The 17,216-nt window shown below is 36.1% G+C and overlaps 1 protein-coding gene across 1 annotated transcript; it reads right to left on the bottom strand.

The window, feature by feature from the left end:
* Positions 1-8,338: 8,338 nt before the first annotated feature.
* LOC114465568 (tripartite motif-containing protein 66-like) lies at positions 8,339-16,473 on the bottom strand. Its single transcript, XM_028450667.1, has 9 exons — positions 16,401-16,473; positions 15,886-16,060; positions 15,610-15,749; positions 14,525-14,705; positions 11,975-12,525; positions 10,930-11,053; positions 10,597-10,671; positions 9,452-9,604; positions 8,339-8,559 (listed from the first exon to the last, which is right to left on the bottom strand). The coding sequence occupies exons 2-9, from the start codon at positions 16,042-16,044 to the stop codon at positions 8,350-8,352; spliced, it is 1,593 nt and encodes a 530-aa protein (XP_028306468.1). The 5' UTR covers positions 16,045-16,060; positions 16,401-16,473; the 3' UTR covers positions 8,339-8,349.
* Between the last annotated feature and the right edge of the window lie 743 nt (positions 16,474-17,216).

Raw genomic sequence — 17,216 nt, forward strand, 5'->3', positions numbered from 1 at the left:
ATAAATTCCACCTGTTTCCTTTTTTTTCAGTTTGACTCTTTTTGTTCCACATTTTGGCCCTTTTTCACTATTGTTTGCCACATTTTGCCCATTTAAGCTACCCTTTGCCATTACATACCACCTGGTTCCTCTTTATTTGCCAATTTTTTGGCCACTCTTGACTCATTTTGGTTCATTTTAGTCGCTTAACTCTTTTCTTTCCATATTTTTGCTACTTTTGGAAAATTTTAGTCAATTTTCACTCTTTTCTTGCACGTTTTTGCCACTTTTTGACCATTTTTGCCCACCTGTTACCATGTCTGCTTCCACTCAAAATGGACCAGACCACTTCGGGTCACTGGCCCATCGGGACGATGCCCGGTATGTCAGATGGCCAGTCCACCCCTGCCCTCAGATAGAATTCAACTGATTCAGTCAAACCACATTTAGCTGACAGACACAAAATCTGAATCTTGTACAGTTCAACTACATTTCCCAGAAGGCTATATTCTAAAACAAAAAATGTAATGCACTAATAAAAAAAAAGGTATTTCTGCTCTTAGACAAGAAGTATACAAGTTGGTTATATCCATTTTTTCATTCATATCCATGTTTTCTAACATTTAAAGCAAAATAATTACATGAATTATGTTTTTAAACTTTATTTGCAAAACTGTTGAAAGCCATTTTTCATATCTGTGCCAGGAAAACTCGTGAAAACATGAGAAGGCTGGTGATAAAATCAGACGGATTATAGCATCACACTCTATGGACATCCGATAGAATTAATTCAGACAACCAATCTGTCACCTTTAGCCACAGCATCCGCTTACATACGACACTGCCAATAAATCATTGCGTTGTGGCTTGGATTTCCAACACTAAGTCCTCTGCCAACAGTTTTTTTTTCATCCAAAGCCTCATTTTTTGTCTCCACTGACCTGTTTACTGCGTGACATTTCTGGGCTGATGTCCAAACCTGCTTCCTTTGAACTTGTGTATTTTTTCCCAAAAAGTCAGAACAAATTAGAGCACTAATAGATCATGATGACTTTTTTAACTAAAGCTTTTTTTATTCGTATTACTTGACTGGCCTCTCTTTGTATTTTGTCTGCATTTATATTAGCACAGCTTAAAGCTGTGTCATAAGTTGTTTTCCCACATTTTTCTTTCTCAAACATGCAGGTGAGAATTTCCAAATCTATGTAATTTCAACATTGCAAATGTAAACAGAGATTGTATTGTTTGGACTGGTTTCTGTAGAGCAGTGACTTGACCTTGCTTAGAGTTAGTCTGGAATGGAGAAGTAAAGCGTCTCCTTCCGTCCACTAGCCTGGGTGTACGCTATGGATATAAGTGTTAGCTACCTTTTAGGTTTCCAGGTATTGGTCAAAATGACTTTGACTTGTGGGCGACTCGTGATAATCAAAGGCTAAAGGACTTAAAGCTTTACAGAAGATTCTGAATCCGGGAAGTCAGGTTTACGTCACAGATGACGTTAGTGCTAGTAAATAAATGGGAGCCATCTTGAAATGGGGGAAAACTCATCCTCCTCCTGTTCGTCCAATGACAAAAACGTCTTTATTTCAATACAGGAGTGATTTATATCTCGGTATGGTATACAACTATCAAGAAACACAACCAGAAGAGGCCAGGGGATGATATAAGGTTAAGTTATTAGTGCTAAGGATATTTGAGTGTCCATACAAAGTCCCAGCCAACACTTGGATGAAATCCTCACACGCCATTAATCAGAGTGTACTTAATTATAACGGAGCTACAGCAGATGTAAATATAAACATTTTGCCATCTAGAATGAAAACTAAAGCCACTGAGATGCCCCTAAAATCCTAAATTTTCATTTCGGATCTTAACTGTTCACTTACAGACTATGAAATGTAGAGAGCACACGTAGTAAAAGGACGTTTTTGGAGACCAGTTTTTACCTATTTCCACCCTACCATACTCCAGCATTTTCAACCATCCTTTAAATTATATCTGTATTTTTTTTTTGCATTGGACGAACAGTCAAACACATAACAGCTCTTCGGCATGGTGGAACCTTTTCTCTTACAACTGGAGTCAATACGTTATTAAAGTTGTTTTACCCCCAAACTAATATGGCGACTGGCTTTGCTAAGCAGAAACGTCACAACTTACCCGGATGCCTGACTTCCCAAATGGCTGCCTGTAGACGATCTGGTCTTTCATGTCTAGTTTCTATCAGCTACTGCAGCCAAGCTGACCCTGAAAGTACTGGCTTTGCCCTTTGTTTGGCCCTGACCATTGTGTCCAGGAGGATAGTTTTGTTGTTGGACTAGCCAGTCTTCCCGTACAACTTGCCCTGCCAGTAAGGTGCAGTTCCACCATGGTCCACCCGTCCTTTGTCGGTGCTGACAAGTGAATTATGATTTCTTTACATGCAGAACAACCATATCTGTAGTTCTTAAGGGTGAAATTGTTGCTCCACATTTGGCCTTTCAAACTTTCTTCAAAAAATATTCCAGGGGTGGCAAAACGACGAGCTGAATTTATGTACGTCGTCTCATAATGCCACAGATTTCTGTGTGTGGAGAAACCTATACGCCTGACTTCTCTTTATTTCAGAGTTGATTGTTGTCCACGTTTATTTTAGGATGTTGATTTTAACCTTTATACTGTATATGAAATAAAAAACAACTGACCTTCCAGTGTGTAAATCAATGCTCAGCATGAGACCTAAAAGGGACTTTTTTAATGTTTGCTAGCACGTGACAGTACATACTTAAAGGGGACATATTATGAAAAATACACTTTTGATGTTTTTTTGAACACATATGAGGTAACTTGAGTGTCCACCGTCACACAAAATGTGAAATAAAACCATCCAGTTGCTTGTTTGTGGTCTGTATAAGTCTTACAACACAGAGAAAAGTGCTCCATTTCAATATTTCTGAGTTTGTGACATCACAAGTTGAAGCGAGAAAGAAAATACAATCTCCTCCGCTGGTAACTCCACCCATGGACTCCACCCTCAACCTGATGAAAACTGTTATGTTTTGACCAAACCCCAGCACAGATATGTCATTTAGACCACAGGGAACTGTTAAAAGGTGAAAAATGAGTACAGTATATTATGTCCCCTTTAAGATCACATAGAATATCAAGTTAATGAAAAACAGGAGTCCTTGGGTTTTGGCAGATCAGATGAAATCGAAAACAGTGTATGTTTTAAAGCTCAAATAAATTATAGGCTAAAAAATATCACTTTGTTTCACAAACCATCCAAGCTTTTCACTTCAACTAAACACGAAAAATGGAATAGCTTTGCGACAATGAAAATTCATTTTTGATGAGTTGGTGCTGATCCCGTGGCTGTGTTTGATCAGCAACACCAGGAAAGTCTATTTTCTGATTGACACATGACTTTACTGGCATTCACATGGGACAGCATCATGTGCCTGCAACACACACACATGCACACACATGCGCACACACACACTTAAACGTTTCAACATCAAAGGGTAGCCTACTGCTTCACTATGTAAGCATCATTACATAAAGTCTGTGCTGGCCGGAAACGTCTGAGATTAACTCACATTAGTGGGTGGGGGATTTGTTGTGTTGGTTAGCTATAGTATGCATACCAAGACTTAACCATGACTGTGGAACTCAATCTCAATTAGAAACCAAGATTTTTTTTATGTTTGCCTCCTGAAATTCAAGCTTTTGATTTGGTAAAAAAATTATTGTGGAACTTGTCTTATTTCTAGGGCCAAAGAAATGTACTCTGTTATGTTTAACAGACAGCTCAAATCTCTATTGACACAGTCGAGTTCAACACACACACTCGGCCCCCTGGGGGGGTGGTTTGCTTCTGCAGTGTTTCTCAAATGATGCTACATGTACCCCCAGGGGTAAGAAATGGCACAACAGGGGGTACTTGAGAGAGAAAGAAAAATAACAAATGAAAGCGTTAAAAATATGGGGTTTTATAATGTTTATTTATTTATAAGTTGAAAATGATAATCACACTAAATATTACCAGCAACTCAAAAAACAAAAATAGTTGAAAAATATACTGAATAATAAAAAGAACAGACGACCAACAACAAAACAACACCGAAAACACATGCACTACGAGAGAGAAATACTCATCATTACCAGCAACACACAAAATGACAACAAAGACACACAAAATGAAAGAAAAACACACACCAGATCACTACAAAATACACAAAAATAACAGAGAAACATACAAAACAACATAAGAAACAACCAAACAACACCAAAAACACACACACTGAGATAGAATAATTTAAATGATACCAACAACTCACAAAAATGACAACAAAGACACACAAAATAAGAGAAAAATATAGTCTGAAAACTGCTATAAAAATATCTTTAAAATGTATGTACAACCCATCATTTAATATACATTCAGTTTTAATAATTTGTTGTAGCTTTGGTCAGAATTTACACTATTTTGCAACTAGATTTTAGTTATAGACATTTTAACATTGAATACTATGACCAAAGGAAAAATACTTACTGTGCAACAGACAAGGTGTAAATTTGAAATAGGTTCGAGAAACTCGCTTCAATGTTGTGCATTTCTGCACCAAACAAAGCAGAAAACTCCTTTCTCTGGTGCACATCAGGATCAGGATTTCCACATTCAGCTGCACATCATGGAAAAAATGACTCCATGGAAGGAAGAGAAAGATAAATATTAACAAATTATCTCAGTTGGGAAAGTTAAACACTAAAAACTCATGAATGGAATATTGGTTATATGAGAAAAAAAGTTGTGTAGCATTTTCCTTGGTTATCATTTCCAGCTAAATATATCAATGTGTCAGTCATGGTTCCTTTCAGATTACAACTGTAAACCATTACCCTGATAAGCTTTTATTTTGCTATATTTATTGTTTTTGTGGTGATTGTAACCATGAATTCATTTAGATTGCTTTTATAACATCTTGAACACGTTACTGTACTTAGTCAGACTTATTAGAGTAATGGGGACAACCACTTGATAAATGCAGAGCAGAGAAAGCTTTTATCAAACTTCCATCACTTGCCATTCTTCTTCTTCTCTTCTCCTACTTTGGGCATCTGGGCAGATGTTTGTACATCACATTTCCATTACTGAGATGTTGGAAGTGAAATGAATGATGATGGAGGGAGTGTTGGTGGTCTTTGGAAACATCATACACATGAAATAATCACAAAATCAGATGAAATGTTTCTTTTTAGAGAAACTTTATAACAGCTGTTTCATGCTGTACTAAGAAGGATTAAACTGCCTGCTTTATGCTCAGAGGTGTCCAAAAACAACCTTCCACACGACTAACTTCTGAAAAGTTGTTTCTTCTTGTACTGCATTAACTACTCACTGTTTTCTGCTTTATTTATAAAATCTCAGCTCGTACATTAGCATGATATTCAATGTGCATCACAAAAAGCAGTCAGTTCAAATTAATATAAACTAGAATGTTAGCATTTCCTGAAGAAAATGCAAGTGAGGATGCAGGTGCGTTCATCTATCAATTGCATTAGCCTAACATTACCATTAGCCTAGCATTAGCATTCATCTATCAATAGCATTAGCCTAGCATTAATGTTAGTCTAGCATTAGCATTCACCTATCAATAGCATTAGCCTAGAATTAACATTATTCTAGCATTAGCATTCACCTATCAATAGCATTAGCCTAGCATTAATGTTAGTCCAGCATTAGCATTCACCTATCAATAGCATTAGCCTAGCATTAACATTCATCTAGCATTAGCATTCATCTATCAATAGAGTTAGCCTAGCATTACCATTAGCCTAGCATTAGCATTCATCTATTTATAGCATTAGCCTAGCATTAACATTAGTCTCGCATTAGCATTTCACATATCAATAGCATTAGCATTAGTCTAGCAATAGCTTTAAACTAGCATTAGCTAAGCATAAACCTAGCATTAGCTGATTATTAGCAATAAGGTTGAAAAAAGTTGAAAAGGTTGAAATTATTCAGAGTAAAAAACTTTAAATTTTAAGTTGGATAAAATATTGATTTGGGAACAATGACATTATTGAGTCCATGTCAATTGAATCAACAGTTTTAATGCAACATATTAACTTAATTAACTAATGTAGGTGTTGCCAATTGAAATAATTAAATGAAGTCCAACTTGTATCTGATCCGAGGACCACATTATCAACATTCATGCCAGCATTAGAATAATGATCGATCTGAGCATTAATACGTGGGGGGAAAAGGTTTTATTTTTTTTTGTCTTTATGTGTTTTTGTTGTTTTATATGTTCTTGTTGTAATTATGATTTATCATTATATAATTTTCTGCATTTTTGTTGTCAATTTGTGCATTTTTGGGGTCACTTTCTAAATTTTTGTTGTTGTTTTCTGTATTTTCCTGTCATTTTGTGAACATTTGTTGACTGTGTGTCTGTAATGTGCTTTTATGTCTCTTTATTTGTTGTCATTTTGTATTTTATGAATAATTTTTTGTATTTCTGGAACTTTTTGTGCACTTTAAGTATTTTGCTGTCAATTTGTGTGTTTTGGGAGTTACTTTGTGTATTATGTTGTGCTTTGTACTCCTTCCAAATTCTTGAAATACTATTTTGGGGGATTTGTTTTTGGGCCCGGACAAAATTAGGCCCAGGGCCACATGTGGCCCCTGAGATGCAAACAAACCACAGGAAATCATCATCACAAGTCACAAACCAAACATGTAAATATAGAACTCAGAACTTAGAGCTTAGAACATAGAACGTGGTCCGTATCAATATCATAAAAGGTTGATATATAAATAATTATGGGTGAAAATTAGTCTTAGTGACTGAAATAACTGAAAGAGCAGCAGGAAACCGTGTGTTTCTCCTCTGAGATAAAAGGCAAATAAAAAGGATCCTATCTGTGCTAATGGATATGTTCGACTGTGCTCTCTAAACAATGCACGTAGGTCGTATCTTTTAGTCTCTGCTGCAGCTGGTGGTCCAGTTGCCTTTTTTTTTTTAAATTACTATTATTGTGTGCGTTTGTGCAGTAATATCTAAACGCTGTCTGCTCGGCCTTCATTTAGTAGATAAGAAGACTCTCCTGACCACCGTTTAATCTGCAACGTCTTTAAATCCACAAACCTCACTGCACCTAATCCCAATTTATATCATGAGGAATTCGATGCCCTTGTTCTGTGGCTCGATGACGGCGCTAACATCTCCTCCATTTAGCCCACTTTCCACATTAATGTATTTTATTCTAAACTGTAGCAAAGTGGTGCAGTGGTTCCATTAAAAAAGACATGTATGAAGCTTTCAGAACGCAACAAATATAACCAATTTGTATTACTATTGAAAAATGTGTAATAACAACTAGGAATGTAACGATTAATCGTAAGGAAGTTAAAAATCGATTCATAAGTATCACGGTTCATTTCTATACTGTGAAAATTGAATCGCAGTACTTTTTTTAAGCAGCAGGGGGTGCTATATATATCCTTCTCTTGTCCAGAATCCTAGGTGGCGCTCCTCTTTCTGGCCGCCTTATACTCTTAAACATGTTCATAAATGATTCCTTATCCCTTTAGCACCAAAAGAATATCTGTAATATTACGTGAATATCTGTAAAAGTCACGTTTTTCTATTAGCTCTGTGTGCTAGCATAGCATCTCTTCTTCACTGCTAGAATATCTGCATGCCAACCGACCACTGGCTTACCAGCGCCCTCTGCTGGTCCAAACAAATATCTGACGTAAATACAGTGCAATGACTGTTTTTTTTTTATAGTCTAATTGTTAAGGCACAAAATACATTTTCAGTTGCACTTTTAAAAAGAAAAGGAACTATTATGCAGTTTTGCATTGTTTACTATAGAACCAGAATTTAAATTAATTGGCTTCTTCATTTGTATTATTCCTTTATTTATTTCATACAGTATTTATATTTTGTTAAATTGCATTTTTTTGAATAGTTTATCAGGGGATTCTTTTGACAATGAAAAACAAAAGGAAAATAATACAGTATTTTCTATTTTTTTCCCAAAAAAAATAAAGGAATATTTTTCAGTCATCATTTGTCTACAGTCACATTTTGTAAAATAAATCGTGAATCATATCGGGAGTTGAGTGAATCGTTACATCCCTAATAACAACCCAAACCAGCAGTGATAAACTCAAGAAAATGTTTATTGTAAAAGTACATTTTAAAAAAAACTCATCATGAATTTTTAATGCAACCATAATCTCAATATCACCTATAGCCTATAAATCATATTGAAAGTGAAAGGTTCCCTTTAAAACTATTGGAATAAAATCATCATTTGTTGCATTTTATCTCGGTTTAAGGAGACAATTGTTGTTGTGACACAAAAACGTCAAAGTTTTAGGAAATAATTTCTGCCATGAAACATGACTTTCTTTTTCCTATGGCATTCTTTCTTCTTTTTGCAGAACCACTGGAGGCGGGCCTTGTTCGTTTTGTCCTGACTGGCCGAAGGAAACGTCTGGCCTGGAAATATCTCCCTCAGCTTGTTCAGGAAAAACACTTCCAGATTCCGTCCGGCTTGGGCCACCTCGGAGTCCGGCTGCACAGGGGACGAAAATAATAAAGTTACAAACGGTAACGGTTTATTGAGTTATTCAGTTTATCTTCAGCTGTACCATAAAATATCTTTAACTCTCTCGTTCTTCTGACTATTAGGATTAATGTGAAGCTCTGGGTCAGATTTTGGTTACCTGTACACTAATAACATAATTGATTCATTTGCATTCTAGTTCTGCTGACATTATGGAAGCTTAATGTAGAGCAGTGTTTCTCAAATGGGGGTACGTGTAGGGGGCACTACAGAAATGGCACTACAGGGGGTACTTAGAGAGAGACAGAGAGGAAAATGAATAAATTAAGTGGTAGTTTTTGTACCTCCGCAGGCATGAGATGACCGCAAATGATAGAAACTATAGAAATATATCTATTTAGGAGCCACTAAATAAGTGTTTTTCAACCTTGGGATCGGGATCCAATGCGGGGTTGCCTGAAATTTCAGAAAAATGTAAATAGATTTTTGAATTTTTTTAATTATTATTCCTTTTTTTATTACAACTGTATTTCTAAACTTTTATTTTGTGAAATATAAATCTAGTTCAACTCAAATTCAGTTTAAAAAAAAAAAAAATATATATATATATAGTTCAAACACTATATATATATATATATATATATATATATATATATATATATATATATATATATACATATATATATATATAGTTCAAACATGATATATATATACATAGTTCAAACATGATCAAAAACTAATTCTAGAAAAATGTCTTTGGGTTTGCCAGAAATTATTGATATCAAAAATGTAGAGGGTCAAAAAAGCAATAAATATAGTTTGTTTGGCCCCGATAACATACAACAACAGCAGGAGTTACAGTAAAGTAAGACAATAAGCACAGTTCACTGTAAAAACTCACGTAGTTAAAAGTCGCACAGTTCTTGAACATTAGAAGGACGTCATTCACAAACTGCTCAGCGGTGAAGTAGTGAAGAGTTTTACTCCTGTCCAGTTTTTTACGGATCACTGAGAGGTCAATGGGCTTCTTGATGATCTGGTAGTAGTTTTGAGCCTGTGGGACATAATAATTACATTTAAACAATCAGACATGTTTTACATCGCTTATAGTTTATTAAGTCTTCCTACTATATACACCTATTGTGTGTGCTGTATTAAAAAGCCAATTTGTGACTAAATTATTGCAAAGCCAGCAGTTTAAACAGAACCAAACAACGGGTGTGTGGGTTTTTGTTTTGGTTTCTTTTTACAAAAACTCTGACACCAACCTTTAAATGTTAGATTTATATTTTCACTTTTTTTTTTTGCCTTTTTGCTTTATTATTTATTATTATTACTTGTCATTGCTGTTCTAATGTATTCAATTCAATTCAACTTTATTTATATAATGCAAATTACAATAGTCATCTCGAAGCGCTATATGTGATTATATTTTTTTCTAATTTCAACTTCATTATTTTTCTTTAATAACAATATAATCATAATATATTAGAATTAATAATACAAACGTTCCCTATTAGATTATTTCTTATATTTATCTTTTTTATTGCCTTGAAGGCAACATCATTTTATGTTTATTTGAGTTAAATAAGAAGATAATACATGAATATTAATTTAAGAAGATGAAATAAAATAACTTTACTTTCTAATTATGGAGAATCATGAACACGTATGAGTGAGGGGTACTCATGGTTTGACAAAAAGGCTCAAGGGGTACACAAGACGAGAAAGGTTGGGAAGCATGAAAGACATTAAGTATTTATTTATTTAATACCAGCTGTCCACGACCCACTTTTTGGTCCCGACCCACTAGTTGAGAACCACTGCTCTAATCTGTTAGCAATTGTATCATATCAATTTAAGATTTAGCAATTAGTGTCTTCAATAAAAGCTACAAAATACCGGTAGTAGAAGATCCTGCCCTGAAAGTGATAAATCAGCATTTTTAATGTCATATACTGTATGTAAACAAACATATCACACTTACGTATGGTATTCTGTGTGCGTTGATCCGTTAGTTAATGTTAGTGAATCTGTTGGACTCACCCATGGGCTTACAGGTTCATGGAAAGGAGCGCTGAGCACGTGACAGTACAACAGCAGAGTCAACTTCTCACACCTCTGTACCGAGGAACACAAAGAAAACACAAAATAACACAATCTGGGAACATTTGTGTCAACACAGTAGTTTGTAACTTCCACTAAACTAATGGCTGGACTGGCCTCAAAGCCCCATGTAGCAAAGTAATGACAGCTGCTACTACTAATGCAAATGTGTAAAGGCTGCGCTTTTAAAAGCTTTCTGAGCAGTTTAAGTTCTTCTATACAATAAAATAAAAGCTACAATGAGAGTTTATGCCTTCTTGCAGTTCTGCTCACCCTCTGATCCTGGGAGCACAGTGTGTAAGGTACTTTGAAACCATCACAGGAGGGTATTTTCTCACAGTCGTACGCCTCTACAGGATCCTGGTCAGTTCTGCACAGCGTACACACCCAGTCGCCCCTGTAGAAGAACACAGAAAAACCACATTATGAATTAAAAAGCCCATTGTGGTTAAGAACACTATGAAATATTTAACTATAATAGAATAATAATAATTAGATATTAAAGAATAGTAAAAATAGATTTTATAATGATTTTACCTTATTTTACAATTTAATGTTATATATATTTGTCTGTTATTTATCAAAATGGTATTTATTTCAAAATGTTGTTTTTATTTATTGAATTATGAAACTTTTGGGAATCCATACTTTTAACCCTCGGGGCACATTTGAAAAAAGAATTACACTCTTACATACCAAAAAGGTACCCTTCATAAAACTGTCCTATATAATTATTTGCCCTGTTTTTCACATCAGATATTTTCAATTACTTCAAACCTAGCCATAAATATAAAGATTTTTATTATGTTTTTATACATTTTATTTTTTTTGCCCTTTTTGGCATTTTTTTTCAATGACAAAAATACAAATTATGTTGTTTGTTGTTTTTTTCCACAATTATAAGGGGCATTTTGTGTTTTAAAGGTGGAGGCTTAGATTTATTAGGTATTTATGGGAAAACCACTGTTATATGTCAGGATAACAGTACTGTATATCCAAAATATGTGATTATAATGGGAGTCACTGGGACCAAACACAGTGTTGGAACATTTTATATCTCCTGTTCTATACTTCTTGCAACTAAAGTGATGATGGAATTATGAACATGATGTTTAAAAAAACTCCTGTACAATGTTCATACAATTAGGAGATAAGATGAGATATTGAGAATTTTAAAAACTGAATAAGCAGAAGGTACACGTTTTGGTCCCCAAAGGTGCCCCGAGGGTTAATGCTGTGTTAGAAAACAAATAATAATGTTTTTAATATTCCAAATTGAAACTTTGGATTTTTACATCTGTGTTCACACAATACGTACGTTGGACAGCCAATGAGAGGAGGGATGTGACACACCAAGTGGTAAACTTTGGGGCAGCGGTCGCAGCAGAGGAGATGACCTCCATTCAGACAAACTGCACAGAAGTCTTCACTCTCTTTAGTCTCAGCTTCAGTCTCGCTTTTATTCTGCAAACAGCAAAGAGCTGTTTTTTTATCCTCACTGTCATCCATCTGAACTACAACCGTCTCGTGTTTGGCTTTAGATTCACTCTGTATGAGTCGACATCGAGCCTGGCCGGCCCCTGCGTCTGGGTCTAATTCAATCACAAGAGTCTGATCAGGGTCAGGGTCCAGATAAAATGTCTCAGAGTCAGTCTTTATGTGGTCAGACTCTGAGTCAAACAGGATGAAGGGCTGATGGAGGCTGGATTCACTGTCAAAGCAGAGCGCCTGTTCTGGTTCCTCAGGCGGGCAGATGTCAGAACTGTAAGACTCAGATGTTGCTTTGGTTTCTGTTTCTGTTTGACTGATATCAGAGCATTCCTCTGGTTTGGACTGTGGTGAAGATTCACTCTGCTGGCCAAGTCCAATCTAAAATAAGCAGTGAGAGCACAGAGATGACAAATTAAAACTCAAATACCAACACTGCAGTATAAGCCTGCGGGGTCATAGGTCAGACATAGGCAACTGGCGACGTCTCGTTTTGTGTGGCCCCTGAAACAATTCCCCAAAAATTGTATTTCAAGTAGTTTGAAGGAATAAAAATACACAAAATGACTCATAAAACACAAAATGACAACAAAGACAGACACAACAACCATTTAACCAAACAAGATGTCAACAAAAACATAAAAAACTAAACAAGACCTGTACTGGCAAGGCAAATATGTATTTGGCAATTGAAAATTGGCAAAAATTACAACCTTTATCTGGATTTGTTGACAAGTTATATAATGGAGGAAAAACAGAAGACTGACCTTGACCTTTGAAAGGAATTGTTGTTCAATAGTACCAGTCTGAGCACTGTCTTTCAATTTGTGGCCAAGTTATGGAAAAAAAAGTATTTTTGGGGGTTTTTTGTGACGTCATGAACTTTGACCCCTACCAGTCTTTTTACTGGTAGATCACACATTGAAAGGAAATGTTGTTCAATGGTACCAGTCTGAGCACTGTCTTTCAATTTGTGGCCAAGTTATGGAGAAAACAGTATTTTTTGGGGTTTTTTGTGACGTCATGAACTTTGACCCCTACCAATCTTTTTACTGGTAGATCACACATTGAAAGGAAATGTTGTTCAATGGTACCAGTCTGAGCACTGTATCTCAATTTGTGGTTAAGTAGGGAAAAAGTTTTTTGGGTGGGGTGTATTGATGTCATGAACTTTGGCCCCTACCAATGTTTTTACTGGTTGGTCGCACAGCTTCGGGCTCACAAATAAAATACTCCACTTGAGATGAGCTTTTCAGAAATGTAAGCATGAAACTTGTACGATAAATATTCATAGGGATATAGATTTTTTTGTTTTTTTACTCTTGACGTGACCTTGAACTTGACCTTGACATTTTGGCACCAAAAAAGGTCAACAAACCATGCTTGACATTGCCCTTATGAGATGATATACATGTCAGTAGTGCTGCATTAATAGCCTATGAGAAGTTCTGGGACAAAAGAGTTACGGCAGAAAAATAAGAACTCCTACGATTACAATGTATTTGGCAATTGAAAATACAATTACACATTACAGAATAGCTCCAAACTGTCAACAAAATTACAGGAAAATACAAAAATACAGAAAGTGACCCTAAAAAATGCACAGATTGAGAACATAAATGCAGAAAATGACAGAAAAATAGTCAAAATTACTACAAGAACACAAAAATAACAAACAAATAAATACTGACAAAACAGCAAAAACCACAGACAAAGACAAAAAAGACAATGACATATATATCAGATACAGTATATATATGATGATAATGTGGCCCTTGGATCACATACAATCACATTTTATGGCCCCTGCTGTGACAGAGTTGCCCATCCCTGTCATAGGGTCAAGAGGGGTAAAAATATAAAAAGGACGCTGTTAGTGCTATACGCTGATATTTTTAGTGCACTTTTTGTACAATAAAAGTAGTCTAATCTATAGGACATTCCAATATATTGCAAGTGCAACACTCACTCTGCAGTCACTCACTTATACCGTCTTTCGACGAACAAGTTTCAATGAATATCTGCGCCTCAATTTGTGCCTAGCATAATCTATGGTTAACTGAAGATTTTCTGCTGTCAGTTTTACTCGGAAGATCAAAATTTAAAAAAACCAAAAAGTCAAAATTGAGTAATTTCAGGAAACCACAAATACATTGGAGGAGATAACCTGGCCTTTCTGCCTTGGAGATCAATGCCAGGTTTGTGCAAAAAATCTTTTAAGGAAAAATGATCTAAATTACTGTCAGACTCGCTGCCCACACCATCAGCCATGGCCAGTTTATCCCTCTTGACCTTTGTACTCATGTGCGAGAACTGAACGAGAGAGAGAGATTTCCGAGAGTGTGAAAAGGCTTATTAACCAACGTTGTGACTTCCATACCTGCTCAGGAAGGTTTGTAACTGTTTTATTGTAGCGCTCAGCCTGTGTTGGACACTGCAGTCGTACGAGGCACACCACAGGCTGCAGGGACGAGGGGAGGATGGACTTGAAGTTCAGACGCTCCAGGCTCACTAATGCTATGCAGGAATTACCCAAAATCCTCTGGGCCTCAGGGGGAATCCTGGAAGAAGTAGTAAACGTAGGACATTATTTCTTTTTAAATTATTTTTAATGTAAACCTGTAAACTTTTCACTATGAAGGGAAATTATATTAAGTATTTTAATTATTTATTGTGCATTGAAATATAAATGAGAAAATGTGCACAGAAAAAATGATAACAGAATAGGTATAGACTGAAAAAGAGTTACGATGGTGAAGCTTTTTGCACCTTTAATTTCAGCAAGTTCATTCTGTCTTCTTTTTTTAAATATATTTTGAGGTTTCATTTTTTTCAGGAAATGTTGTCTCCTGACAGCCAGTCTTCCTCAGAGGTGACTGCTTTGATGTATCTCTATGAGTTATCTCATAAGGAAATAATAATATTGCATTGGATTTATATTGCACCTTATTTTTGGGCACTTTACATGGCATTATTCTTTCACTCCACACTTATTGGTGGTAAGCTACTAGTGTAGCCACAGCTGCCCTGGGGCAGACTGAAGCAAGGCTGCCATAGTGCACCATCGGTCACTCTGACCACCACGTATGTGGGTAAAGTGCCTTGCCAAAGGACACAATGACAATGACTTGGCTAGAGAGTTGGGAATTCAAATCCCTAACCCTTCGGTTGCTGGACAACCCACTCTACCACTGAGTCACGGTCGCCCACACAAAAGCATTACCTCTGAGGAGGGCTGACAGTTGACAGTCGAAACATGTCAGGAGATAGAATTTCTTGTCTAAATAAACAAAACCTCAACACATATTTTTGCATCTTTTGCGGAAATATTCAATTCTACAAAATCCACCATATGTTACTCTTTAAATTAACTTTAAATTAGTTCGATCAACAAAAATGTCAAAAGCCAAATTAAGAGTATTTCTCTGCACACATGGACGTGTTAGTCCAGTAGTCGTGATTTACCTGAGTTTTTTAAGAAGAGCTTTTACGTCATTGTTGGGACGCTTTTTCCATTTCTTAGATGATGTCGATGTTCCTTTAAATCTTCTGTTGTAACACCAATTTATTCTCTTCTCCTTCTCACAGAAAACACAACTGTTGGGCTGAAACACAGATGTCAATAGTATCATTATTATGACTCAATACTGAAGACATGAAAATAGTCATCTTGTTTCTCACTACCATGCATAAACATATTGTAAAGAATATACAGTATATTTCAGCTGCCATGTGTTTTACCTTTAAGTTGGACTCCTCCTCTGTGGTTGCCTGCTTTAAACTAGTCTTTGGGGACATGGTCTTCAGTGCCAGTCGTGCTCCCCACTTGGCAACCCGTGGTAGCAGAGTCGATTGCCTTTGTGGGGCGTTGCCATGGCGACTGCAGGGCGGCTCTGCCATCTCCAGGTGATAGGTCCTCGTGGGACACAGAAACAGGAAGAGAAAACACAGAAGCAGCTGCTTTGAAATCTCTTGTGTTTTCCGTGTTTGACGACAAACCAGCCCAACTAAGACGAACAGATAGGTATTCCCCAGCAGAAATAGGAAATACGGTGGTGATAGAGTTGCTGTAAAAATCTGGGTTCAAGTTTTGCACCAAGTTTTCACAATTCAAAAGGAAGAAAAGAGCATGAATTTAAAAAATAATAATAATTCTTATTATTATTATTATTATTATTAAATGTGTTTTCTTTGTTTTTTTGTAAAAGATCACTGATGTGTGTGTTGATGCTGTATGTATCATTAATATATCTTACCTGCAGGTGTAAGTACAGTGGAAAAAACAAGCTTTCTGCAGCAGGAAACAAAGTGAATGAGTCCTCAGGTGAGACGATCTGAAAAGAAAAGAGGTGGCACTGTTACATGTGTCCAATATCAAGGGGGACAGACTCAATTCTGATTGGTCGAGAGCTAGTTCAACTCCCTTCCCCTGACATTTCACTGAAAAGCTCCAAGAACCATTGTGGTTTTACATCAAAATCATATCATGCTTCAACCTATAACTAATGGGACTTTATTCATAATATTAATATTAATGTGTGTAGGAAAATAAATCTCACAAGACAATGTAGTGATGACCACTGAGAGGAATATATCTCACTTTTAATGGGAGGAAACTTCCAGAAGAACTATTGATATTATTCACCTCATACCGGTGGTTCTCAACCTTTTCAGCCCGTGACCCCCAAAATAAAGGTTCCAGAGAACGGGGACCCCCACTGTAGCTGAAGGTAGTTGAACACAGACATGAACATTGAAGAACAGTCATGTGGAGGCAAGACCGTCTATACAGGGGTATAAAGGGGAAAGCTTTTTGGGGCCCATCCAAAAAGTTATTGATCTGAATAATATCCACTGTTATCCAGGAAGTTTATTATTATTTGGGTAATAGTAGTATATAGTCATGTACGATGTAAATCCTTGTTTTAATCAGAAATTAAATGGGTTAAAAGGGACCAAAAAATGGTGGAAAAGGTGGTGAAATGGGATTTTAAAAACCACAGAAATTGGTTAAAAGTTGCAAATTAGAGTGGCCAAAAACGGTCAAAAAAAGTGGCAAAAATAACCATGAA

The sequence above is a fragment of the Gouania willdenowi genome, chromosome 6, assembly GCF_900634775.1.
Source record: "Gouania willdenowi chromosome 6, fGouWil2.1, whole genome shotgun sequence".
Lineage (NCBI taxonomy): Eukaryota > Metazoa > Chordata > Actinopteri > Blenniiformes > Gobiesocidae > Gouania > Gouania willdenowi.

Bases quoted from the DNA above. Each gene is read 5' to 3' on its own strand.
- LOC114465568 (XM_028450667.1), bottom strand. From the start codon at position 16,044: ATGGCAGAGCCGCCCTGCAGTCGCCATGGCAACGCCCCACAAAGGCAA. The intron at 14,706-15,609 runs GTAAATCACGAC...TACTTCTTCCAG, and splicing joins GCTCTTCTTAAAAAACTCAG to GATTCCCCCTGAGGCCCAGA. The intron at 9,605-10,596 runs GTGAGTCCAACA...TATGTCCCACAG, and splicing joins ATGAACCTGTAAGCCCATGG to GCTCAAAACTACTACCAGAT.